The 27,764-nt window shown below is 38.4% G+C and overlaps 1 protein-coding gene across 1 annotated transcript in view; it reads left to right on the forward strand.

Annotated features, from left to right (window-relative positions):
• The window catches only part of SHROOM2 (shroom family member 2), a 122,485-nt gene that overhangs the window by 22,787 nt on the left and 71,934 nt on the right, over positions 1–27,764 (forward strand). The window contains 1 exon segment of the mRNA XM_033051301.2: positions 26,429–26,580. Coding sequence (XP_032907192.1) covers positions 26,429–26,580 — 152 coding nt within the window.

Raw genomic sequence — 27,764 nt, forward strand, 5'->3', positions numbered from 1 at the left:
ATGCTGGTCACCATTTTCCTCATGTGGGAGCAAAAAAATTTTATGCAGATGACTTCTTAGTCCTTTGGATCCACAAAATGATGGATCCTTCTTTATGTGCATCCAGCCAACTGCTGTTTTGTGCATATTTATTCTCGGTTTCTAACACTGAAGTAGCTGTTGAGGCTGTGTATGAAGCTACTCTGTCACTCTAGTCTTAGCTGATTAATGAAAATTTTTAAGAATAGTAAATTCTTCAGGCTTTGTAAGTGTCTTTAAGTATTCTTGCAGGAATAGTGACCATGTTGTTATGGATCTTTAGGTAAACCATGCAGAACTGTATGGTAAATAGTAATAATTATGGCAAAAAAAGCACCTGAGTCAGCACAGGAGATGATTAGAAAAATTCCTTTGTGTTGAGTGAGAAACACTTATTCAAAGGACTTTTCTTGTACTAAGAGGACAGTACTTGTCAACATACCTCTAGTTTCACAAACAGCCTTGCGTACCTGTGGAAGAAAATCAGATTTGTGAATATAATTCAAATTATTTCATTTTCTCTGTACTTTAATGTGTCTGTGACTGTTGACTAAATCAAAAGTGTAGTCAAATGAGAACCTCCAGAGTTCATTAGCAACATTAGGTTTTACCCTTTGTCAAGTCCTTCTCTGTAAAAGAAGGCCCCTCAAACCTTTGTAAGCCCTGATACAGGATGACTCATTTATGTTTGAGCCATTAAAAAAACTTCCTTCTAGCAGCGTTTCAAACAAAAGCTGCCTCAAGGAGCTGTTCTCCAGGATAAGGTAGTGTCAGTGTGGAAGATGTAGAAATCATCCTGTGGGAACTGCTGTGTGCCCTCTTAGCCACAGTTAATGCTGGGCAAATACTATCAATTGAAATTTGCCCATTACAAGATGTAGTGAGGAAGTTACGCTTTGATACACCTTAAAGTATTATGATAAATCACAGGCAATGTAATGCCATGTTAGAGGGAACTCAAATGCATTCTGCCATTTGGGTCTGTCACATTGCAAGGTCCTGATGACAAAAGCACCGTGCTGAGCACTTACTCAGTAATGGAAGAGCAGTGGGTAAAGGGAGCATAAAACTTGTTTGCAAGAAGCCACGTGGATGCTTACTGTTGAGAATACTTACAGGTTTAAAGGTCTTATTTTGTCCAACATTGAACTGGGTTTATGTAGGAATAATGGTTTGAATAAATTCATCTTGAATCAAAAAAACTAACAGATCTAAGTAAGAGGCATCTTCAGTTTCCACAAAGAAATCATCTGTAGCTCATATTTTTTCACACTCAAAATAATGCTGCCTAGTTAGACTGGATTTCTTTTGCAACATTAGTCAGAAAATACTCTAGTGGTTAATGATATGGGTCAGTGCTAAGATGGGTAATTTACAAGCTATTAGCTTGTGCATTCCTGGTTATCTTTTCATAATTTTCATCACTGGTATTTAAAAATCTATCTGAAAATGGGTAACAAAAGCTGAGATGATCAGGTTTCAATGGCAGGAAGGGAAGTGTTAATCTTTCACAGAGTTAATTTTAGTTTACTTTCATGGGGTTTTTTCCCTTTTTTTTTCCCTGTTTTTTTCTGAGTGTTTTTATTCTAAAGCTCTTAGTTGTAGTCAATCCATGTCCTTTCTACCCCAGCCCCCAACTCCGACACTGAAACAGCTCAAGGTCAAGAATTTGGCTGTTAAAGGAAACTGTTTTGTTTTGCATTAAGATTAATGGAGCTTTAAACTAAGTAGGAGAGAAGAATTGTTCTGCTGAAATTATTAAACACATCCACCCTTTTCAGCAGACAGGCTTTTGTCCTCAGTAGTGCTGAAAATAAGTTTTTAACAGATTGCTCAAGCAGCAAGATATTCAGTGTGAGTGCGTAATTCCATTTTTAAATGAAAGGTGAGATTTAATATGTGTAAATGTGGCAATCACAATTAAAACTTAAGTAAACCCTAGTCCCTAGTAGTACTCAGTAGATAATTCAGTTAAAAATAACCTAAAATTATAGTCCTATGCCTTTGTCCATGTGTATGCTTTATGTCTGATTGCTCTAACAATTAGATACTTGAAAAAGTGAACCATAGTCAGTATGATTTGATGGAAGCATGGAGAGGGAATGCAAGGAATGGCCTCTGAGCTTTGCTTGTCTATTAAAAAGACATAATGGTTCCCACCTTTTGCTCTAAACATCTTCAGGAATCCTTTTGGGAGCAATATGGCATCTGCTTAAGTAATTCTGGAACAGAAAAATCTCAAAGTAAAAATCAAGCAGAGCTGTTTTGTCACCAGCATATTTTTCATTTATATTAACTTCTTTTTATTCCCCCTCACCTTGTAGACACACCTTGGTGGGCATTTTGTCTGGCTTGTACAAGCCTTGAGAAGCATGGCCAGCAGTCTGGTTCATGCCTTCTGTTTAATTCTGTGTACAGTACTGGAAGTAAAATATGGTATTGCCAGTCTGTTCTGGCTCAACCCTGTATAACTTTGGCTGACTACAACAGGCAATAACTTGCTAGCCTTCCTGGTGAGTAGGAGTTCACTGCATGTGTGCTGACCACAGAAGCATCCACTGTCATTTTTCACTGTGAGGTTATGCAGTCCAGAGATGAAATGCTAATGTTTCTGCCATGTATTTCCAAATTCTTGAGGATTTTTTTAGCCAGCTACTTTCATTTATTGCTGGCTAAAGTGTTATCATCCTCTGCTGTGCAGTACTTTGGAACTATAGTTACTTATTTCCATTTTCTCCCTTTAAGACAGGTGATAACCTTAGTAAGTATAAGGCAAAGACCAACAATTGGGGGTTTTTCCTGCACTGAAGTTTGCTAAAGAAAATAAATCAAATCTGAATTTGTACAGGAATGTTTGCCTTGCATTCCACACACTGAGTCAATTTATCTCAGGGGCTCTCTTTTTCCTCCTCCCCACTCTCTTTAAAGGCTTGGTGACTGGAAAAAAAGGGAGGGGTGTATGGTAGATTGTAAAAAGAGATTTTTGTAGCCACTGGTGCCAGGAATCATCAAGGAATGCTTAAGTAGTGCCTCTTGTGACAGCATCCAGTCTATTGGAAAAGCATCATGTGCCATCTGGCTTCGATTTTGACTTAATTAAATGCATGCAACCGTCTTTAAGAACTCGGCTAAGATTCAGCTGTCTTGACATTTTGTAAAGAGCTAAGATTTTGTTGGGGAAGCTGCAATAGTCACCTGATTTATGTTGTTTAGTTCCCTTTCAGTGTGGTCCATCCAGTTGGCTGATATTTGAGTGACAATTCTGTTTAAATAAACTCTTAAGACTTGCTGACTCTTGGAAGTCTAATTCAGAAGGGGCTTTCCACTCTAGATTCTGGGATTTTTCTTAGAACTGCAGTTACTGTGGAATTTTTTAATAGCAAGAGGAGTTTCTTAAGTTCAGCCAAGTCATTTGTCTGGGAAAAAGGCAAGCTGCTTTGTAAAAGTTTGGTTACTCCACCCAAAGACTCTGTATCAATGGGATTTTAGCTTTATGTGGAGAGGGGGGTAGGAGCAGAATGCATTCTTTGCTATTAGCTAGTTATTCTTAATGCAGAGAATAGCGAGGAACTACTTTTCATGGGCAAGCAAACCATTTTGCACTCATGAGAACCTGCTGTTTTAATTACCTGTTGTTTCATCTTGTGTCTTCAACAGTAGCTTACCTATGTGGATGAAGGATGTGGAAAAAAATTGATGTAAACCTCTACCCATGCAGTTGTAATTAAAAACCATACTTTTACTGTTCTGAGTGCTAGGTATCTTCATTTTTGAGGTTTTATCTCTGATCTTTAAAATGTAGAAAAAAAATCAAGAGAAACCAAATGCACAGAAACAGTATCTTTATTAGCATCCAGGTGAGATGAACAAACTCAATTCAAATTGGTCTTTTCATTCCTGCATCAAGTTTTATCAAGTTGACTAGTGATAATGGTTAATAACTTAAAACAAGTCTTCTGCCATATTCCTAATACTCCTAACTTGTCAAGTTTTATCTTTTTCATCCAGCTATGAAGGATTACCCCATTTTTCTCCTTTTTTTATCACTGGAAATGTTATATTCTTGGAAGACCTTTCAGGAAGAGGGAGTATTTTAATAGTTATATGTGCAGTATAATCTGGCCCTTTTCTAGTTCTATATTGCAAGAAATGTTTTCGCTTTTTAATCTTTCTAGGTCTCTTATTTTTAGCAAGTTATCCTTGGCTCAGTGCCACCCATTGTATGAATGGAATTCTACAGTTCTCATTAGGAACATCAGTTTGCTTAGACCTCTTTAGCTGATTCACTAAGTACAATATCCAGATCCCTCCTGCTGTGTCTTAACAGCTGTGCTGCAGGCTTGGGTTGAACATAGGCCCCTGCCCCCCAGGCCCCCTAACCTATAATAGGCACTCTGGCCTGCTTGTTGAAGAAAGAAGCTTTAGGAGCTGCTTAGCTTATCTTCACATCTCCATTTCCCTGTACCCATTCATGTTTGAAATTAGGACTGATGAAGAATTTGCTATTTTGACATCCTTGGTGATTGGTTCACTATCTGTAGAAGAAAAATACCATGATGAGATAGCTGTCAAATTTCCTCATGTAATGCTGCTAAACATGTCTTAAACCCGCCCTTGAGAGCCCTGTTCCCAAGCGTGAGCAACTGCTGAACTTCTGCTTTCGTACGTGTTGAGTTCTTGGCCTCTGTTTGCAGGTGGCTGAATGAGTTTGCAAATAACATTTCTTGCAAAGGAAGCACTTACTAGTGACAAGGAAGGACATCTTCCTTCTAATGTTAATCTGATTACTGAGGACTAATTGACTCAAAGCAGTTGAGAATCAAGGAGCTTTAATTTCCTATTGTCCACCTGTACATGTAAGCATCAAGACAAGAAGAGACTATGCATTTTTAAAAGCTTGGATTTATTTAGTAAAAGCTAGTATGCATTGCTTGTGCATTGTTATTTATATTTACTGTCAAGTTAAATACTTGAGTTGAGAAACCCTCCTGAACTTTCTTCTTGTTGGATATGAATTGTTTATCAGAGCACGAGTCTCCTTCCCTGCATTTAGATTGTTTTGCTTGTGTTTGTTGTTTAGTGGGAATGGTGCATCATCTCTCTTGGCTTGAGGGTGGCACTCTTGTAGAAGTAGGCATGCACTTTTATAATTTTATGAAAGCATTTGTTTATAGTGCTCTAGTTTTGGAGATGTTTTAGAGGTGATGTAATATATGCAAACAATGTTGATAGCTTTACTTCCTAAGAAACAGGTAAGCAAGGCAGTGGAAGCTGGGGTGTTGAAAATAAATCCCCTTCAGGAAAGCTGTCTGATTGTTCTTCCTGTTTCCTATCTGTCCACATTTGTTTGAAGGAGACTGTAAGATAGAAACTCGAGGCAGAATTAGGTTGGAATAAGACTAGAGGAAATGATTCAAGCTAGCAACTGCTGCTCAGTTGAATTGAAGTTGGCCATAAATTCCTTTGACACCTCCTGTGAAGTGGGATTGTGGGGCATCTCTTGAAGACCCCGAAAAAACTAGAGAGATGGCTGAAAATGTCTCCAGGTCATGAGTCCCTGATCTGTATGTGCATCCATGTTTGGGAGCCCTTTCACAGCTGGTGGGGGTAGCAGAGGAAGCTTTGCAGTTGACTGTACAGAAGATCTGACAGTTGAATCTCTTACTGATTTATGAGTAGAGTAAGTCAAGATGGGTGTAAAGCAACTGAAAGCACCATTTTAGAGTAAGACTACCTCTGCACAGTTCTATTTGTACATTGCTCTTGTATGAAAAGTAGGAGGACAGGTGTCTGCTGAGAAAGACAGGAGCTTCTCTTTGAAATGGAGAATGTAAACCCCCTCCCTCCAAATTATTATAATTTTGAAATCAAGGGGCTTTCAGGCAAAAATATGGAAATTAGGAATAACAGTTCTTTTCTAGGGAAATTAAAATAGAAATACAGTACTACAAAGAAACAAACTCCAAACCCTGACAAAGTCAGAGTACAACCTGACACCCCGTCAGGCAGGGTGTTGGTAGCAGTCCCATTAAATGGTGGCTGCATCCTCCTGCAGTGACAGATGTGATTCAGTTGGAGCAGTGCTCCTGTAGAAGGTGCAGTTTCCCTCTGGAGGTCCAGTGGTGATGTGGAGAAATCCGTTTTTCCTCTGGAGTCCAGTGGAGAAAGAGGCTCCCTTAGTGTCCCAAAACCTCTGTTTTATCTTAGTAAGAAATGTTGGGCTCTTCCCCCTGGCTGGAGCAACTTCCAATGGGATGAAGTAATTTTATCAGTCACACAGTGGGACTCAATGGCCATTAGCAGAAAATGACTCGCTGGAGGAAGGATGGGTTGTGAAAAGATAAAGAACAATGCCCCACCTGGTTTCAATGGATGGCCCATTAGCAGAATATCTGCCGTGGAGATAAGGATCACTGCCCCCACCCTCAACAGATGGTGATGGAATAGATACTTTTTATCACACTCTTTATTGTAACCCAAGACAGTTGCTGACACCCAGAAGTGCGGCTTATAATCAGGTGCGGCTTGTAATCGTGAAATTACTGTACTTTTAATTTTAGTTTCCTGCTATTTCTAAGGTTTAGCAAAAATGTTTGCATGTATTGTACTTAGCTTGTAGTAGATGCTTCCTATAAAGGACTGAACCAGTGTTCAGAGTTCAGACGAATAAATGCATTTTCTTGTGCCCTTCAATTCTAATTTCTCTGGATGGAGAAAGTCACATTCAGCTATGCTGTGCATAGCAGGTTTTGGCGTTTGACTGAGTGTCTGAAAGACCCTGGTGCAAGCTTTTCGTTGTTTGTATAGTTAACTGTTGGTCTGTCTTTCTTATCTCTGGTGGAATTGACTTTTGAACCTGAAGATACTTCTGCTGTTTCAGTTTGCTACACTTGAGGGAAAATTGTACAAAATTGGAGAAAAGGACCCCCCCAGGTGAAGATACTCACATAAAAGTAATCTCCATTACTCCTTTGTATTTCAAATCGTGAAACAAACAATTACTTAGAGGAGGGAATTCTGGCCGAATAAACAAAGGATAGAAAAACACCAGGTCTCAAAGTCCAGGAGCCTGACAACTACAAAAACTAAGGAAGAAAAGAAGTTTTCTAGGATTGTTGATCTACTTTCATCTGATGCAATTTGTCATGTGAGAATTTGAAAGACGTACATTGACTACAGTTTAAATTTTATTTGGAGCATCAGCGCTGCATCTTGTATTGCAACAACTGTGCCTTGCACTAAGAAGAAATTTAATGAATGTCTTTTGTGTGGTACAATTTACTTGGTTGTGATTTTTTAAAAGCGCTGATTGGAAGACACAACACATACTGAAAACTGGAAGTTCAACTTAGGTGGAGGTTGAAAACAGGAAAGAAGAAAACCTTTTTTTCTCCTTTTCATTTGACTGCTGGAAAAGAAAGAGGGGATCAGTGCTTCAATGAACAGCAAGGAAAGCTTTTTGAATTAGTTCTCAAATACTTCTTATTTTCAAATAATGTTTGTTTTTAGGTATGCTTTAAAGTAGAATCTTCTGAACAGCTTTGGCTTTATACTTTTGCAGTTGTTGAGAATTTAAAGGACAGTAAAACATATTTTTATTAAAAAAAATATTTATTTAAAAAGGACAGTAAAACAAAATTATTAGGGTTTTAATAAGCTTTTAATAAGGAGAATATCTCAGTGAGAAGACCAAGGTTAAAGCAGAGAAGTCTTATTTCTTGTTAAAATTTGGAGATTTAGACTTAAGAGAAGAATGAGGCTTCTGTCCAGTGTGACTGGGCCTTGAATTTTCTGAGTTTTGTAGGTTGAGACCTATCCTGTGACACATAGGATGCATGAGGATAGATTTTTTTGTCCATGGGCAAAACAGAAAGAGTGAACCATGTCACCTGCAGTAGGTAGGTGCATTTGTTCTGGGCAGACAAGTCCTGAGGGTGTTTTTTACAGCACTGAGTACTACTCCAACCCTTGCATCTTTTACAGGCTGTAAAACAGGTAGCTGCAACATACAAAATATTTTTGTATTTACAAGGCAATGAGCACTTGGAAAGTGCAATCTCCTCTGAAACCATACAGCCTATGTGCATGTTTTGTGGGTAGAAATCTGGGCTGCAATAAACTTCTGAAGTTGCTCAGATGAGAGAGCAAAATATAGTACAGTGACAATAGCTGAGTGTGCATATAGTTTATAGATCCCCTTTTAAAATATGGGAGGGCTATGACCTTGCATTCCAGAGGAGATTAAGTAGAAAGCATCAGTAAAAGCCATCTGTAATCAGATTCTCTGCACAGTTTTTCCTTTAGTGCTTTTGATCTGAGATGAAGCCAGTGAGTGATGTGAAAGTTGCTGTAGCAGAGCATGAAACTTCTGAGCTTCATGCATTTGGCACATGTTCAAATGACTCTGTGTGGGGTCAGTTGTACTTCAACCTTGAGCTTCAGGCATGCTGCTAGAGAGTCCAAGCACATTTATTTGTCCTCTACTTTCCTCAGTTAATATATTCTGTCTTAAAAGTGAAAATATTTAACAGAATGACTTTTTCAGTTTTTACACAAGTCAGTTGTTAAATGTTATGATCCAGATAGCTTTTTTTTTTTTTTTTTACCACTTCCAAATTAAATTCCAATATTTCAGTTTGGGACCTGGCCAAAATTAGCTGAGGAGTTTCTTATCTAGCCTCGTCATTCTGCAGGCATTCCCTTAAAACTCTCCTTGAGTCCAGAGAAATGAACTGGTAAAGTCTTGCTGTGTCTCAACTCTGCCTGCCCTGCATCTTGGCAAACGAATTTAATAGAAATGCTCTTTAGCAATAAATATTTGGCAATAATCCTACTTTGGTGTTGCTCAAAGAAATAGTAAATATATCACAGTATTGCTTTCATGCCAATTAAAGCAATAACTGTTTCATATTTGTGGTTGTGCCATACTATGGGACATAGCTGGGTATCATAATCTGCAGCAGTGTTTATCCATATTGTACAATCTGAAAAACTTCTAAAAATAATTAAAAAAATATTTTGATTAGTGTTGGGTAGCAGTTGCCCTGAGTCTGAAAGAAAGCCTGTTAAATGTCAGCATGTTTAGGCATTGCCCTAAAATAATTCCTTAATGCTCTCAAATGTTGCCAATGTGTTCATTTAACAGAGAGGTGTTTTGTCTTTTCAGCCGCAGGACAGCTACTGACGAGTACACCTCGCCTGACTTGGTTATTTTGCTTTCTTTCATTTTCCCCAGTTGATTCAATGATTTGGTTGTTTTGGGGGTTTTTTTGGTTTTTTTTTTTTTTTTTTGGGAGGTATGGTTTTTTGTGTTGGTGGGTTTTTTGTGGTTTTTTGGTTTGGTTTGTTGTTTTTTTTTTCCTTGGCACAGTACTCAAGTTCAAATGGGTGTACTGTGATGTTCATACTTTGTTACACTTTTTCATGCCACAGAAAGCTGGCTTTATTTTTTCTGCAAAGCTCTTTAAAATGCTCTTTTGCACTTCCTTGCCATTGACCAAGCACACAGGCAGATTCTGATGTCTGGATTCTGTATTTGGTCCCTTCCATCTATCAGTTTGTTTAGCCTCTGGGATGCGGTCACTCGCAAACAATGCACAGTCGGTACAAACTGCTATAAACTTTTCAACTGCAAACCAGCAGAGAGAACACTTAACTCAAATTTTGTACATTGTAACTTCCCCCTCCCCCTAGACAAGCTGCATATTTGATAAGCTTAGGCAAAAACATTTCAACACTATTAGCATTGCAATTCTGTAAGTATTTCAGTGCAATTTATACTTGACATACTTTAGATAAAGGTAATATTCAATACTGTGCAGAGTAACAATCCAGTGTAAAAACTTTGTGCTTGAAAGCAAAGGGCAGGGTTTTTATTTTAAGGTGAAAGAGAAAACTGTGACATGATATGTTCTTTAGTTTTTCTACCTTGTAATTCCCTGATGTTGGAGCTGAGTGCTTCACAAGGGGAATGTCTGGGGTGGGGTGGTTGTGAGTGTCCCAAGGTGGCACAAGGTCAGGTTTGGGACCAGCGCCGTGGCTGCACAAGTAGGAGCACAGCTCGGGAAGGCACCCACGTTCCCGTGGGACTTCAGGGCTGCTCGGAGCAGCCTCTCCTGCTGCCTCCTATGGGCTGGTGGGCAGGAGCTCTGCGAGGGAGGTGGCTGTGGCCAGGCCAGCAAACCTCACCATGGCCTCTCACTAGGGCCAGTTCAGCTTTGCTTTCTGATCCAGTGCCAGGAGGCTGCTTAGGGTTGTACATTGACTGATGGAATTGCCCTTTGTTTTTGTGCCTTTGGTTATAGGGCAACATAAAAGCAAAAGAAAACTGTCAGGTAAGGAAATATTTTTATTTAGCATTCTATTTCCCTTTTTTTTTTTACCTTATTAAATTGAAAAACTAACTTCTGCAACAGCTCATAGTGTTGTAGGTAATGGTGATGCTACTTTGTGAAAGGAAGTTGACTGTTAGGGTTTTGGAGTTAAGGTAACTTCTTACACTGTGTTCTTCAGAAAATTGACATGTTGCAAAATGAAGTTGCCTGAAGGTGCTTTTTAATTGTATCATTTACTGTATTGAAAATATCTGTAATGTCGAAATTGACTAAAAAGTTACTTTTCCTATTGGTTTCATTTTGCATAGAGTTTGTGCTGATAAATCTTATGTATGATTTTTATATCAGCAAATGAGAAGCCTATTTTTTTACTTGTCTCCTCTGGTAGAAGACTCATTTTCTAAATGAATGGGGTTTTCTTCTGGCCCTGTGCTGCTTACATCTTGAATCCTCTTGACAAGCAGAGTAACTGTTGTACTGCTTCTGCATATGTATAATTAAGAGGCTGATTATATTGCCTCCTAATCTAGATTATCATCCTGAAGAAAAAAAATGTGTTCCTTTTGCAAAAGGAATGGTGAAAGGCAGAGGTGCAACATAATACCAGCATGGAGGAAAGCATTACCAATTAATAACTCCATCAGGATAAATAGTATTGTGTTCCTTATCATAAGACTATTTTTTAAGTTGCACAATTTGTTAAAACTCAGCCAAGTTTTCCTTGCTTGCACTTGACAGACACTGTAAGAATTCTGAAAATGCCCATTTGGTTTAGAGTGAAATAGGCAATGTTTTTATCCAGCTTTGAGTCTTAATTTCCTGTTCGTGGAAAACTTTTAAAATTACACTTTTATGGCTTTAAGCCATTTTAGTGAGTACATTGTAGTGTTAGTAAGTACACTTAGTATTATTAAGTAAACTTAGTAGTTTGTTCACTTTTTTGTGCTAAGATCTTGGAAAATTGATACTGAGGTAGCAAGCTGTATTTGTGACACCAGATGATGCTGTGCAGTCTGGTACTGTATCTTTTAGAAGATCACTGTGGAGAATTTATCATGTCAAATAGAGTTTATGCTCAGTGTATTCCTCTGGGGATTTGCTTACAGTGAAGTAATGAATTGGGAAAATTAGTGACATTTAATGCCACTTTAGTGGTTCTGCCAGGTAGCATTGAGAGGGTGAACTTCCAAGGCAGAGTGAATGCTCGTTGTACAGAGTTCCTGTTTTAGTCCCACAAAGTTGCTAAACAACATAGCTGTGTATTGGACCCCAAAAGTGCTTCATTCACTTTTGTCAATGACAGAACTCTTTCAATTAAAAGGTCTTTTTATTGCATGTCGGGCCTCACTGATAAATAGGAAATATCACAGTTCCAATATGAAATGTAGTATAACAATATTCCAGAATTAGTGTGTGGCTATTTCTCTGAATCACAGCCTTTAAACTTCATGGAAGAACCACTGTACCAAAAAAGTTTTAAAATAGGAATCGTAAAACTGAAGAATTGAAGAATTATGTATTAAAAGGATAGTACTTTCAGAAAATTAATTCCAATTTTGAAATTATCTTGAAATACAAATAATAATTATAGTAGATAAGTGAGGGAAGAGAAAGGAATTTGCATTTGAAATGAGAACTATGAATGCAAGACAGAAACTTGTGGTTTGGATAACCATATGGAAAATAATGTTAAATTTTATCTGTAAACTTAAATTGGATGATGCCCAGACAAGGAAAAGCCTGTGACTGATAACAGTTATGGATCTGTTGTAGCTCTAAAATCCTGTATGTAGCCATATTGTCTCTCCAAGTAAGTAGCTAATATTTCAAAGTAAGAAATTTCCTGCATATTCTGTACAGGAGCATAAACCAGTGGCTTAGAAAAGGAAGGAAGGAAGAGGTACTGTCTAGCAGATACCCCATGCTTGCTTTAACTGGTAGTGTCCATGCACTTGAGACATCTTAATGAAATGTTTTAACTTAGAGTGAGTTCACGCAGCTCAGAAAATATGCGAACGCAGCAGGAGTCTCCGCAACTTTCCTCAAATAATGAAATGGGAATTTTAGGTCTTTTACTGCAGAGTTATCTAACTTCCTGCACTTCAGTCTTACTCATGCTCCGGAAACTCCCTAATGTAAAAAGCTGCAGTTCTTCCCTCTCTTGAGTGGCTCAAGAGGTATCAACCTCAACCCATATCAGCACAATACCACAGCTGCTAATATCTTGCTGTGTGGTGCGGACCCAGACCAACTTAAACAGGCTATTGCTAGCCCATCTCTGCTTTCCTGTGTCTTGGCAAGAACAAATGTGTTGTTCTCCACAGCTCGCTAGAAATTAAGAGTGCTGTTCAGATTAGAGGGAGGAAGCTGAGGGTTTTGGGATGGGCTTCCGAAAATACACCTGCACATCCATCAGACAAGAAAAATCCAAGAACACCAGTGCAACTTTCCTCCAAATTCCTGTCAGCTGCATGTCTTTGTTGTGTATCTGTGTAGTGCTTGTGAAGGTACAGACCCTTGTTTCTGAAACACGAGATGAATGTAAACAGGAGGAACTGAGACATGTGAATTCAGGCTCCTCATAGTGCTTAACTGTTCTTGAGGTAAAGAAACAAACAGCAACACAAGAAGTATAGGAGTAGCTGCCTGATAAAAACATGGTGGATTTGTACTGACTGACCTGCTTAGTAAAAGGCTTGCAATACATTCTTAATCTCAACAGTCCTTAATGATGATATTTAGTAATAATACTTTTAATACTAAAAGCAAGCAAATAAAAGAGCTCCAAATCTACTTTTAGGGCAATTTCTTTTATATGTTAAAATGAGAGTTATAGTTATTAGTCAAGATAGCAAGGTTTACCTGAGCTGAGATTAGACACATACTTCAAGACAATTCATTAAGTGGTCTTCAAGTCGGTAGCTAGCTAAACAAAAACCTCCAGAAGTTTTTTGGTCATTACAGTGTCTGATGTTTAGCTCCTAGAGTGGATATGCAGTTTTATAGCAATTGAGTGCTTGAAATAGGTAATCTGGAAACCTCCCTGTTAAGCAAGGAGCTATTTAAAGAAGTATCCCAATATGAAGATCTATACAGAGAAACAGTCCAAATTCTCCCAGATTAAATTCAGAGGGGAGAATCAGCAAAAGGCTCTCCAGCTGCTGCTTTAGTCAGACCTTCAACTTTCTTTTAATATGATAAATTAAATGTTATTAAAAGGTTTTTCTACAGTTTAGAGTGCAGAAATTACTGAATTTGGAGATAATTATACAGTGCAAACAAAATTTTTCAGTATGCCACTGTTGTTGCATATGATGTAATATAGTGTGATTTAAATTTTTATCATTCAGAAGACTAAATTGTTTGTTGTTTTTCCTGATGTTTTTCTTGAACTTCAGATGTAGCTAAATCTTTTAATACTCCTACTTTGCAGTTCAGTCTCAACCTACATGCATAGCTCTTAAGCATAAAACAAAATTCGGGGATTTTGTCTAGGGGATTATTTGTACTTCTGCCTTTTGAAGAATCAGGTCCCTGCTCAGAACGTGCTTTTGGGGAAAGGTAGGTTGTGGTGACAAGCTTGAGAAGAAAAGGCAAGTTTTGAATGGAAGTACTGCTGAGAATGGACAAGTCTATACAGATGACCATGTTGCTTTTCTCTGAAGATGTTCATAAGAACATGCCTGTGGAAAATTGTTAGGACTATCAAACAGTAGGTTAAAGTACTGCTTTGCTCCCAGCTCTTGCATGCTTTGGTGTTAGGCTTTTAAGATGTGTCTTCTGTGAAAGGAAAGCAGCTGTTGCATGGCATTCATTAATAACACAGACAGGATCTTGTGGATCCCACAAAATACTCAAATTCCTTAGCCCTGTTACTGACTATTCAGGATGTCAATACAGTCAGTCTTTAAATGGTCCATCAGTTATCAAGATGAGCAAGTACAAAATCTCCTGTTCAATGTGGTATTTGAACATTCAACCCCCTGCCAACACTGACATCCTAAACTGGTGTGCTCAGACATGAATTTTTCATGAGTGTGGTTACCTGCTGCTGGAGAAGTGGTCATGTTTGCCGGCATGGGCAGCAATGGGAGACAAGAAGCTCTGTATACGATGCTTGTGTGCACATACAGTGTCCCATCACCAATGTCAGGAAACAGGAGTGTAATTGTATATTTTCTCCTGTGTTGCAAGAATTATTGTACAGACATTTTTCCCAAAATTCCACTCATACTTGAGTGAATGCTGGACAGTGAAGTTGTGAATCATGCTGCCTAAGCAGAATGTGTCTTTTAATAAGTGCATCTGCACAGATAGTTTTGCCAAACAGAAATACAGAAGTTTGTCAAACTGAGGAGTTTTGTCATAATTAAGTACACATTTTTTAATCTGGAAAAGCAGCTAATTGTGTGAGTAATGTTTTGATTTATTTTTTAAGTCTTTGAAATAATGTGCCTGCTCCTAGAGCTAAATTAGGCCAATAACATCTGTAATACAATAAAGCTCTTTTAAAAAGGCCTGCAAAGTGAAGCCAATTTGTAAAATGTCGATTTAGAGTAGTAAGCATACTTCTGACTTCTGAATATAAGAATTCTTGAGTACTACATTATTGTTTACTGTTAAATCCATGCAGCTATTTGAAGCTTCTATTTGTATAAATTTACAATCCGTGGTGATTTTAGTGCATTAATTGATAATTCACAGCACAATCCTATAATTTCTTAAGAAAAAAATAACCTTTGTCATTGACCCAGTGTAATTATTTTAATTAACCAATTATCTCTCATTAATCCTAGGAAGATTTAAGCCTCTGAAATAGGGAAAAGGTAGCAGGATACAGAGATGCCAAAAATGGTTGCATATCTAATTACTGTGGTAAATTTTTCATGAGAAAGGAATTTCTTCTAATGTTCTGTGAGATATCAATTAATGAACATCTAGGCTTGTTTAGAAAAAAGGAAAATTTATTTTAAAGAAAATCTTGGGTTTGCTCAGGGAGGGGAGTTTGTTAGCCTTCTTTTTCTTTTTAAATTGTTGTTGGCTTTGTTGGGTTGGTTTTGTTTTTTAGTTACATCTGAAATATATGGTAACAGAGTACTGATGGCTAGGGGAAAACGGGCAGGGATGCCTCAATGTGATTGATGCCTGAGGTGTAAATTGCTGCAGGTTAGCTCCTCTCCACAGAACTGAGTTTTGCTTTGTTCAGGTTCCCAGCTCAGAATATACTTAAAATATTTAACTTTATATTAACTTAATATATTAACTTTAACTGCATGAATGTTTCATGCCCTACTCAGCCAAGTATGTGCCTTAGGAAGGCAGATGAGTGCTATTCTATCTTGTCAATAAAATGCATAAAACACTGGTGGTTTTTTATTGACATGCTCTTTTTATTACTGGAGCATCATGAGAGATTTACATTGATGGTGTTAGCAGTCTGTCTCCAGAAAAGCAGGACCCCTGGCTAGCAAAAGTGGACTTCAGCAAGTAGAAACTGCAATACAGTCCTTTGCAACTTGCTTTGCCAACTCTGGTGATTTTAGGAGCAATTGCATTGCAGTTCCTGCCCTAGAAAAATATATTCGATGCTGTATTTAGTGTTTGCTTCTTCCTCTTTTCGTATTTGACTTCTGGGTCAAAGTGAAGTGAGGCAAGTTCTCTTCCTTTATTGAGAGAGTAGTGAACAAGAACAGAAGGCAAATTAAGGAAGGGCAAGGTTACCCAGACCTCTTTTGTTTCTATAATAGTATGTTTTTAAAATTTTTTTTTCTTGAGGGTCATCCTACTTGCTTCCGAGTTTTTACTGCTCTAAGAATGAAGAATTGTGATGGTGTGCAGAGTGCACAGCAGAAACATGGCTTTCATACAGTAGGAGCAGATATCTGCATCTGTTCGGTTTGAAGTACTACATGCTTAGACTAAACAGGGTTGTATAAGTTACATAAAGTGAATCAAGACAACTTTAGGTTTTGTTGACTGTTTTAGCACTGGGGTGAGGGAGGAAGGGATAAATGTGTCTTCTTGTTTGAACTTGGCTTTAAATATTTGAATTGTTGAGGTAGATGGTGGCAAAGGATGGTTTCAGTCTGTAATTTGGATACTCTGTGAATGTGCATATCAATTCTGAAGAGAGATCAAAAGTTAACGTAAAGAACAAATTCTGTTGTTAAAGTTTAAAGCACTCAAATTTTAGGAGGAACCTGACCCTTCTTTTGAAGTCTTTTGTTTGTTTTCTTTGCAGAGGAGTGAGTGAGGGAATCAACAAAATTCAGCACCTTACTGAGCTTCTTTTTTCTTTAAAGTTGAATAATTTTGCAAAGTGAAGAAATCTTGCTGACGAAATTGCTATCAATTGTTATGAGAGCAGGTCATTCTCATTGTTTGCTAGATTTTTGTTTAGATGTATAATGTCACATTCTGTTCACTCCACTACATAGTAGTGGGTTCTTAAATACTTCTGTAGTAACTATTACAAATAAATTTTACTTTTGGGATAAAATCACATTTTCAGGATTGTGATTGCAAGAATTATTGGAAAGTGTTATACTTTCTCACTGTCTCAGAAGTGAGCATTTGTGCCATGACAAAAATGGAGTATCCCAAACAGCGACTGTGATTAAAACGAAATAATGGTATGAGTTAGTCAAGATAAGCATTCTGTTAAAAATGGGCTGTTCAAGAGAAAGTATTTAAAATGAAAACCTAACGCACTGTAAAATTCCTGTGGGTTTTGGCAGACCCATCACAGTGCTTTTTGAAACTAACAAGTTTTTTCTGTTGCTGAGTCTTAATCAGTGCTCCCTGTGTCTACAAGTGTAGCTTTTTCTTCTTCTTTTTTTTTTTTGAAACCACAGCAATCTGTAGACATAGGCATTGATGCAACTTAAATTTTTGTAAAAGGTCACATTTAGACCTATAGACTGAATGAAAAAGTTTATTTTTTGTAAGTATACTGTTGCCATCTACTAGGTCTTTCAGTGTGTCTCTCAGACCTGTCATGTCCTTCACAAATAAACTGCAAGTTGATGAAAGTGGTCTTTTCCTTTTTTAATGGATGCACAGTCCTGTCTACACAATCATACAGACACATTCAGGGTTTTTAAAAATTTGATTTGTCAGTAACTCCTACCCTTTCCCTAATTATGCAGTGGTTTTGTAGGCTGTTGGGTTGCATTTGGTCTGTTTTATCAAGGGCACATTGGCAAACGATGACATTGTTTTCCTGGGATGGACAGGAAGGCAGAAAGATAAACCAGCATTGTTGAAAGTGTATGATAGTTGCGAAGTAAAAAACTTTGAACCTTATGATCAGAAAGATTACTTTGTCAGGTCATATTTTTCCTCTTGGAAGTCTGTTCCTGTTATCAGTTTGAAGAGATAAAATGCAAGTTGTTTCTAGGCATAAACTCTTTATAAACCCTTCTTATCATTGTTCATAATGGCTGAAAGTACAAAAATGTAGGCCTATAAAAATGCTTAATGTTAACTGCACCGATTGCATACATAAACAACTGATATATATATTGTCATCCATAAGTAAACTTGGACAAGTAAATATGGATAATCCAACCCTATCAAACATCTCTGCTAGGAGGTTTGTTAGAATGAGTAAACTGCATGTAGAGAAAGCAGTTATCTTTTGGCCAGCTGGCTATTTCTTTTCATAGCACTATTATTCACTCTGTTCTTATACAGATTCTTTTGTCATTTGGAAGGAAAAAAAAAAGATAGCAAAATATGTTTAAAAACAGTGTAATGCATCTGTGACTACAGATGGGTTCCTCTAGGCTGGATGTGCAATTAGTTTCTGTAAAGCAAAACCAAATTCATGGCTAAAAGTAAATGGGAGTTATTTCTCAGTAATTTTTGAATAAGTTGTATACAGATTGTCTGAATGAATGCTGTAGCAAGCAGATGTTGGTGGTATGCTAGGAAAAAAAAAGATGAAAATTTAAGCTCGGCTTTGCAAGTGTTATTTTGGTGGGTAGGGAGTACTTTGGAGGAGGGGTGGCACTGGAGTTGTTTAGTTTCAGGATCAACACTACAAACAGGCTTCTGCTAGCACCCCTGCTTCCAAAATCTTCACTCACGTCAGTCTTTTCCACTCGTCTTGGCGTTATTCTTACTCAGGACAGGCTGGGTCTGTTTTGACTTTGCTCTGGTGTGAGTGCCAGTTTAGGGTTGCAGGGACTGCTAGAGCTAGGAAGCTCCCCTGAGGGTCTTGTGCTGCTCTTGAAGAGCTCTTGCAAAGAAAGATTTCCAAAGACTACAGTTTGTCTGTGGAATATATGCGGATGTGCTGCTCTGGCATATGTGCAAATACTATTTAGAAGCTGTAAGATGTAGCTATCAAGGCTTAGGTACTAATGACAAAGAAACAGCTAAGTTATTGATACTCCCCAGCAGCCCCACTTTTCTCTTTTTTTTCTAATACATTAGCTCTAGGCTTTACAAACATCAAGGGTTTTGGGGAGTTTGTGGGTTCTAGTTTTTTGTTTGTTTTTTTTAATTATTCTTAATTTATTTCTAGTAGAATTGTTCAGTAGTGATGAAACATTTCCAAGTTCTGTTGCTGAAACAATGGGATCACTTTGAAAAACACCCTTCAAAAATAGAGATCTGTTGTTCAGTTTTTTAAAACCTACAAATCTATGTGAAGTTTCTCTTCCTGATGCCTTTCATCTGGAAATTGTTATCATTAGTTTCTTGGGGGAAAGTTTCATTAAATTTTAAAGTTCAAGTACTTTAGTTGGTCTTCAGTCCATAACAGCCCTGTGATTTAAAGAAATAGATATAATAACAGTAACTTCTTTAGAAATAGTAACTGATGATTTGTAATTGGAAAGATTTTCTTACAGGTTTATGATAGGTATTATTTTGAATGTAGGTTGAACTAAAATATTAATCAGTTTATGTGTGAATTGTTAAAGAGGGAAATGGTGGATGTGTTACCATACTTCTTAAACATTTCTGGTATGAGGAACTCTGCAGTTAGGTTTGAGCCTGGAGTCAGTTTTTACAGCTGTAATAAATCCCCTGCAAAAATGACCTGTTGTAGTGGAAGTGATGGCAGCCCTTTGTCAAAACAGTGGCATGGACACCATTATAAAAACTGAATAAACACTTAAAGAACTGTACCAACTTTTCAAAATATTATCCTTTTTTCCCAAGCAAAAAACAACAAAGAAAGGAAAAGATTTCTGGGTAAATATGCAAATATTTAAATACACTAAATAACAAGCAATTAGAAAAGGCTGTCACAGACTGTGTCCTGTTACTGAACTCTACCCTTTTAAAAAATGTTTCCATTTTGATTTTTAAGAATCACTTGTTGACAGAAGGGAGGGTTTCTGCCAGCTCAAGGTCTGTGCTGCACAATGGGTGACGCTTTGAAAGAGCAACTTTCAAAGAGGGAGAGGGGGATTTCTCTGCCTGTTCAGTGGTTTTGTGGCAGTGACCATGAACTGTTTCCCTCGAGTCTAGGGAAGAAAGAAATTGCTGTCAGAGAAATACATTGCCCTGGACTAAGCATTCCTAAAATTTAATGTTGTTTGCTGTAATGTTTAAAGATAATCTCAGGAAGAGCAGGTATGGACAATGGCTGTGGGGTGTGAATTTACAATGTCAGGCAAAAGGGAAGTTCTGGCTTCTGTGCTAGGTCAGAGTGTCACCAAATGCAGCAGACACCCACCTGCCTGATCACAGTGCAGCAATTGCCAAGTTAATAATACTGGATAGCATTGCATAGGCACAGAGTTTGCAAGCTGGTAGTCCACCTTTTTTTTTTTTTATATGGCGATGTTTAAAGTTCATGTTGAGTAATTAATGCTGATTATTTAACCTGCAGTCTGTGGGAAAAGGTGGTTCAGGGTTACAGGTACACTCCATTAATGTGAAGGTTTGTGTGGAATACCTTGCTTTATTGCAGCCATGGTGCACTGTTTCGGGCCTTGTTTCCATATGTTTCTGAGCCCATCTGTAAAATGGGGCAGGAGTTTCTTCCTAGCCATGTGTCCTTTCAACAGTCTCAAAGTCTATGTAGAGTGGGAAACATGTATAGGAATGTAAAGTCAAATGCATTAGCATTTAGTGTATGCATGCCTGTGTGTGACGCCTTACATATACACACACCCTTTGTCTTTGGACCAGTTAGGTCCTGTTGGAGTTTGCACCCCTCTTTTATCCTGCCTTAGTTTGAACCATGAGTGTTGCTGGTAAATGCAACCTTTGCCACTCAAGAATGCATTTGCAGAATGTATAGCTGGAGTGAGGTCAGATCTGTTACATTTCTGTTTATTCCTTAAAGTTAAATGCCAGGCTTGAACTTTAGAGGTTTTTCTCTGTTTAACTCTTTGCAAATCAAAATAATTGACACTTTCCACATTTTATTTGTTCTGAAGATCATCTAAAAGTTTGTTAGGTTTGTGGAAAAGCTGTATTAGATACTCATAATACAAACAACTGCGGAAACATTTCTTGGCTGTGCAAGAAATGAATTATGATAAAATAGTTTATCACAGCTGATAGCAGAAAGCTGATAAGTGGTGCTGTTTTTTCCTGTGTTTGTCTGTGGGTTTGAGTTTCCATCCCGTCTCCCACCCTCTCCAAAGAGAGCACGGACAAGAAACTGTTGGCTTTGTAAACAAATCTAGATCTCTCATATGACACAGCATTTCCCCAACCTGTCTCCTGCTTGTTTATACAGGTGCCTATATAGGAATGTGGGTATTTTAAGTAAAGCATCAGACCTGATAAACACAGAAGTGAAGAGGTCACGTGCTAGAATTGGTGCTCCCCATCAACACTGCAGCAATTCGAAGCTGGAAGGATAGGCTGTTATTTTCCCCTTTCTTTTTATTACCAACAGGGGGAATACAGACTTGTAAGCATCCTTTGAATGTTTGTGTATCTAGCTGTTAGACCTCTTCTCCATGTTTCAAGGCTCTATCGTCTTTTTATAATAAGAATTTCACATACTAGATTTACGTGTGTGCTGTTTTTTCAATAATTTTTTTAATGCACATGTTTACATTTTGAATCAGTGTTTCTTCATGTTTTGTGGATGTGATACAAGCAAAAATAAATTTGGGATGATGTGACAATTAATGTAGATACTGTTAGATGGCAAAGTTGCACTTAAAATCCTCCCTGATGCACAGATCCCAAAGTTTGCTTTTGCTCTTGGCTATGGGGAGGTCATCAGGGACAGCAGGGTGAGAGATGGAGACTATCTAAGCAGATGCCTTTGGTCAACAAACATCCTTTTCATCTCCTTTTGAAAACACTTTCTTTGGTAGCAAACCAACATCACTGCTAAGGATAGGAAGTCAACATGTTTACACTTTTTAATTTAGCATAGTATGAGGGTATGATTTTTAGTACATAACAAAAGCATGGTTTGACGGCGTTTCTAGAACCCTTGCCCATTCAAGATAAGCTGTGTAACTATATGTTTGTTGAAGGCTTATGCCTGTTATTTATAAGAAAATGAGGTGTTGATTTTCTTCTATTTTCTTTTGTTTTGTGCTATTGCTATAAAAATACTCACAAGTGTGTGCTTATGGGAGTTCAGTTCCCACTAGGTTACAGTAATTTCACGAATACAAGCCGCACCGTTTTGACCAAAATTTTGCTCCCACAACGGAAATGCGGCTTATACTCAGGAGCGACCAATATGTGAATAATTTTCTGACATTTTCAACCCCGGGAGTGCAAACCGAGTCAGTGCAAACTGCAAAGTCGAGCACCTGTCAGTAAAACCCGACATTTACGCAGTTGTTACAAATTGGTTACTCTGTTGTGCGGCGGGTGGAGCTGCTCCGTGCAGGCAGCACAGGGGGTGGGGAAGGTAGGGCAACTCCCTCCTGCTGGCCCCGCGGCGCGGGGGGAAGCAGGGACAGCTCTCTCCTGCTGGCCCCGCGGCTCAGGGGGAGGCAGGGGGCTCCGTGCTGCTGGCCCCGCGGCTCGGGGGGCTCCCATCCCTGCGTGCTGCCGCCGCAGGAGCAGGGTGGCTCCATCCCCACCTCCCACCGCTGCCGCGGGTGCCAGCGGGCTCTGTGCCCCCCCACCACCACAGGGCAGCACCGGACCGGGGCAAGCGAGCCCAGCGGCAGCAGCGGCCGGCCCTGAGCGACCCCACCGAGCGGCAGCGCCAAGCTGGGCCACCCAGCCCTGTCGGCAGCCCCGAGTCCGCACGGCCGAGCCGAGACAGTAAACCCTGCCATGCCACGATTCTGTTACTATTTGGCAACTCTGTTGCACACGGGTCCTCGGTGCGAACGACAGAGCGGCTTATACTCAGGTGTGGCTTATTTATGGACAAAGAACAAAATGTTTGCCAACACCCGGCGATGCGGCTTATACTCAGTGCGGCTTGTATTTGTGAAATTACTGTACATCCAGTTGTATCTGCCAGCTGACAGTGACTGAGGCAGATCTCTTCTTCCTGACTGTTCTTGAAAGGCTTCATCTTAAAACCTCCCTCTGCATTTTCAAGGCTTCATTTTCAGCTATTGGCCTAGTTCTTCTGGACACCTGAAATCCTGAATGAAATTGGTGCTAGGTAGACAAGTAATACAGGCTTGAGTCTTAAAAGTTGGGCTTAAATCCTGAACACAGCATAGCATAGCACAGCTGAGTCTGAAGATGGTGAGTGAAATACATTTGTGATTGAGACGTGACAAATTATGATATTTTTGAGTGTATTTGCTAGTTCTAAAATGTTTATGTATTTTGGTTGGTATTTACACTTCTAGTTAAGGCCTGATGAGATGGGAAGTTACTCAATGGGTGAATAAATAAAGACAGTAAGTGTTACAACTAATATAACAGAAGAAAACCTGAAGTAGAAGCTGGAGTGCATTGCTCAGTTTTGCGCAAAGAAGGCAGGTTAATATAAGCACAACATTTGAAGAGGCCCTTTCTTCATGGATATTTTTGACTGTGTTTCTCTATATGTGTGCAAAGCCTAATATTTTTAGTTGTTATGACTAAAGGAAGGACTTTTCCTAACTTTCCCATTTCCACTTAAAAGTGTATTGTCAAGTAGAATCATATCTGTGGGGATATGAGTATGAAAGGTTTATGTTTAAATTTATTCTACTTGAAAAGACTTCTACTGTGAATGGATGTGTAGTTTTTTTCTCAGTACCTGTAGGTGATCTGAAGACAAGATCTTAAAGCCATTTGAAGTTTTCATGAGGATGGCTTCAGCTTTCTGTTTAGGTTTCAATTTTTTTAAATACTTTTTGAGATTCTTTTGATTCATGTTGTTTTGGACAGCCAGAGTCTCTTTGGAAAGCTTGCTTTGTGTGGAATGTGTAGTTTCCCTGATGAAATTAAAACTCAGAGGGGGTAACTGAATACTCCCTGCTGTCAGAGCATTGCCAGCCTGAAGAAAAAACAAACATGCTTACTGAGAACAATGAGCATTCCTTCAAACCCTAGGAGACAGATTTTTGCACTGCCCCCTCGTTTTTTTTGGGTTTTTTACACAAAAAAATATTCTGTTGAAGTGTGGGGGCCCAGGGGTGTCTCAGCCTTGTCATTATGTTTGGGTGCCTTGCTTGGGGCGTAAGGGCTGCAAATGGTTTGACATCTACATTTGGAATTTAGAGTGTCCTCCAAGATAGTTTCCCTCTCTGCCTCTGCCTTGTGTGTCCTGTCCCAACACCCACCCCCCACCTTGACCTTCCTCCAGCAATTTGATTTAACTCTGACTTTGCTTGATGTTTTTTGTGCCACTTTTCTAACTTACCTGTCTTCAGATATGTGTTCCAGGCTGCCTGTTCTCTTGTCCTGCTCAGTCTGATTTCAGTGTCCCTTGTACAGCAGATGCTCTCCACGTGACATCTCTGAACTGTAATCTTTACTTATATCTAACCAATTTCCACTGCTACTCCCTTGTTTCCAACCTAAATGTGGATTTGATGATTTGGTATTGTGGTAAATTCTTGATACTCAGAGGATATGTGAGCAGGTCAGAGGACAGCTCATAACTTGAAAACTAGATGTATGAGGATGTAGAAACTTGCTCTGTCTTTAATTATCTGGGGTATTTTTTAAGATAAGAAGTTCTGTAAATAAAGTTTCTTGATGACTATTAATAATGAGTGTTTTAGAATGGGAAATAAGACTAAGCATTTTCATAGTATTCTTTTTGGCTCAGGTTTACAGGCCTAAAGATTTCTAAGAACATCCATCATGAACTTACATAAAGAGAGCTTTTATGTGCCTGCAATGAGATTGAGTGCTCTATGAGATCATCCTAAAGTACTTTCATCAAGAGATATTGCTTTTTTTATTAGGTTATTTAATTTATATTTTTGTTGCTGGACTCTTTCTAAAACCTGTACTGTGAGCTTCAGAATTCATGAACTTACTTTCCTCTGGATTTATCTCATTGCTGATTGACTTTGGTGCCTCAGAAGATGGCAGTTCTTTATGAAGCTGTCTCCATTTGGGATGATTACAAGGAATTGCTCTTTGTAAATTTGCTGGCGTTTAATAATGTGGGACTCAGAAATACTGTAGTCAATGTAAAATGTAATGAAGACATAAATGAAAGTCTTTGAAGATAAAATGTCAAATGTATAGGAAGATGTGAGATATGGATTATGAGCAAGTGAGGGAGCAATAAAATTAAATAGATTGTGAAGCCAAACAACTCAGAAGCCAGTGGCTGTGTTGACAGCAAAGGAGATAGGAAGAAACTAGAAAGCCAAGGGATTGAATTGCAAAGTGTTCAATACCTACAGCCATACTTAGAATCATAGACTTGTTTAGTTTGGAAAATAGCTTTAGGATCATGGGATCCAGCTGTTAACCTAGTTCTGCCCAGTCTGCCACTAAACCGTGCACCTAAGTGCTCTGTCTTTTAGAAGGATGGACCCTAAACATATAGTGAAGATAAAGATTTTCCTTAGCCCTCCAGTGCTTGCTTATGTATTTATGAAAATATTTTTATTGTCTTTTGCAGCAGTAGCCAGATTAAGTTCTAGCTGGACTTCAGACCTTCTAATTTTCTCCTTGCATAACCTCATAACATCCTTATAATCATCGTTTGAAATCAGTTCAAACTGTTGGTACTTGTTAAGCTGTCTGATCAAGCTTTCAAAATTTGTTTTAAATTTTGAAAATGGGCAACTTTTAATGTGGAGTTTTTAAACTTAGTTGGGGTGGGAATTGCAAAAGCCTGAATCTGTAATTTATCTTGTGTTTTTGCCACATGTTATGAGCAGTTATATAAAAATTTAATGCATTCAAGAGATGCCTGTGGCAGCAAAATAATCTTCCAGTGAATTTCCCTTAGTATCACTATGTTTTTAAGCCAGAGCTGTTAATTAGCTGTATGGATGGTAAATTTTCGGTATTTTCCTAAATGTTGTGTTCCTGATGAAAATACCTTAGTTTTCTAGACCAGCCTGTTAAACAGTATTTTGGGCTTTCATTGCATGCCAGCTCTTTGGAGTTGGGTGTGTGTTAATGTTATTGACAAAATGGTTAATATTATTGGCTACCTTCTCTAGAGAACCAGATTTTCAGATGCCTGCCCAAAGCTCTATTTGCAAGTATGATTACATTCAGTATTGAAAAGAGGTCAAGATGACAGATGCTTTTCAGAGAATCACAGAATAGAACAAATTGGAAGAGGGACCACACTGGATCATCTGATCCAACCTCCTGCTCAAGCAGGGTCATCCCAGAGCACAGATTTGCATGCAGACAGTTCTTGAATATCTCCAGTGAAGGGAGACTCCATAACCTCTCTGGGCAACCTGTTCTAGTATATGCACAGCAGAGAAGTTCTTCCTTATATTCCCAAATTTCCCTCAGGCTTTCTCAGGAGATTTCCTCTCTTTTATTTCTTTCCTATTTTAATTGTGTCTGTATAATTACCTATTTCTTTATAGTGATTTTTAATATACCTTCTTAATTATGTTAAACACTTAATTATTGTATTAATTTTTGTTGAAACCAGTATTGAAAGCTCATTAGCTTATTTTAAAGGAGGCACTATGCAACCTGTGTAATTCTACCATTTGTTACATGCCTTTATTTTTTTTTTCCCCCTCCAGATAGAAGATGGGAGCAAAGCTGCAGCTGTGGACAAGTTATTGGCTGGGGATGAGATTGTTGGCATCAATGATGTGGGCCTGTCTGGCTTCCGACAAGAAGCAATCTGTCTGGTGAAAGGTTCACACAAGACACTGAAGCTTGTAGTGAGAAGGTAAGCTTGTGTTACCTGGAACACCAAATGTGTTTCAACCTATGAGCTACTGGGCATTAAATTTGCCAAGACATGGCAAGTTAATGACTTATTCAGTGTTATTCATGTACATATTATGTGGTGTTAAACTCTTCCTTAAACACAGACCCTTTATGGAAGAAGATGTGGAGAGAGGCAGCCTATTGATCAGAGCAGAACCCGAGGCAATATATTCCATGAGTGCTGCTATGATGTGATGAGTCAGGACACTGCCTCTGTCCTCCTGAAGTGCAGTGCCCCAAGCAGGCTGTCAGCTCTGCTTCCCTGCATTTGGTGTGCAGACACGGGCAATGCTCTTTAGTGCATGTGCCATGCAGGCCAGTTGTGCTGTGAGGAGTGGGTTACGTGGGAAGCTTTTGGAACAGCATTTCCCCACTCTGAAAGTGTTTGAGGTCTCAAGCATTTAATAAGTAGTTTGCATAAAGAGTACTTTCACTCAGTTATCAGTGAAGGGGAAAGGTGAAGTGGTTTATTAAAACAGAACACATTTTTGGTATGACAACTTTGTTTTGTCATTTTGGCTTGTGACTTTTAAGTTCACACTACTTTTACAAACTTGAGTTAAAAATAATTTTCATAAGATATTATTGACAGAAGAGAACCAATGTTAAAATAGGCTAAATCTTGTAATTTCTGAAAATAATTCCAACCAAGAAATCCAAACAACACGATCTTTGTTGGTAATTTCCTACTCTGGTGTATCAGAACTTTCTAATTAATTACAGTAATTTCACGATTATAAGCCACACCATTTTGACTAAAATTTTGATCCAAACACAGAAGTGCGGCTTATAATCAGGCGCAGTTTATAATCGTGAAATTACTTTTATCAAATTATACCAGCCAGTCTTTCATGTGAGAATTTGTTAGAATCAAAAAAGAATTTTAATGCAACACAGAAAATGCCAAGAATTTGAGCTTGACAGGTATGATGATCTAGTCCATAAATATAATGACTGTTTGAGGCTGTCTCAGATGAGGACAGTCTTTTGTGAAATAGCATTGATGGGTAAGAGAAGTACAAAGGCGTGCTTTTCACCTTTGGTTTTATAAAGTATTTTTGGTAGAAGAAATTATGGGAACCTGGAGCTCTTTAACAGCTGATAGTTTATATCCTCAACAATACTTATCCTCAACAATTCCGG

The sequence above is a fragment of the Catharus ustulatus genome, chromosome 2, assembly GCF_009819885.2.
Source record: "Catharus ustulatus isolate bCatUst1 chromosome 2, bCatUst1.pri.v2, whole genome shotgun sequence".
NCBI classification, from domain to species: domain Eukaryota; kingdom Metazoa; phylum Chordata; class Aves; order Passeriformes; family Turdidae; genus Catharus; species Catharus ustulatus.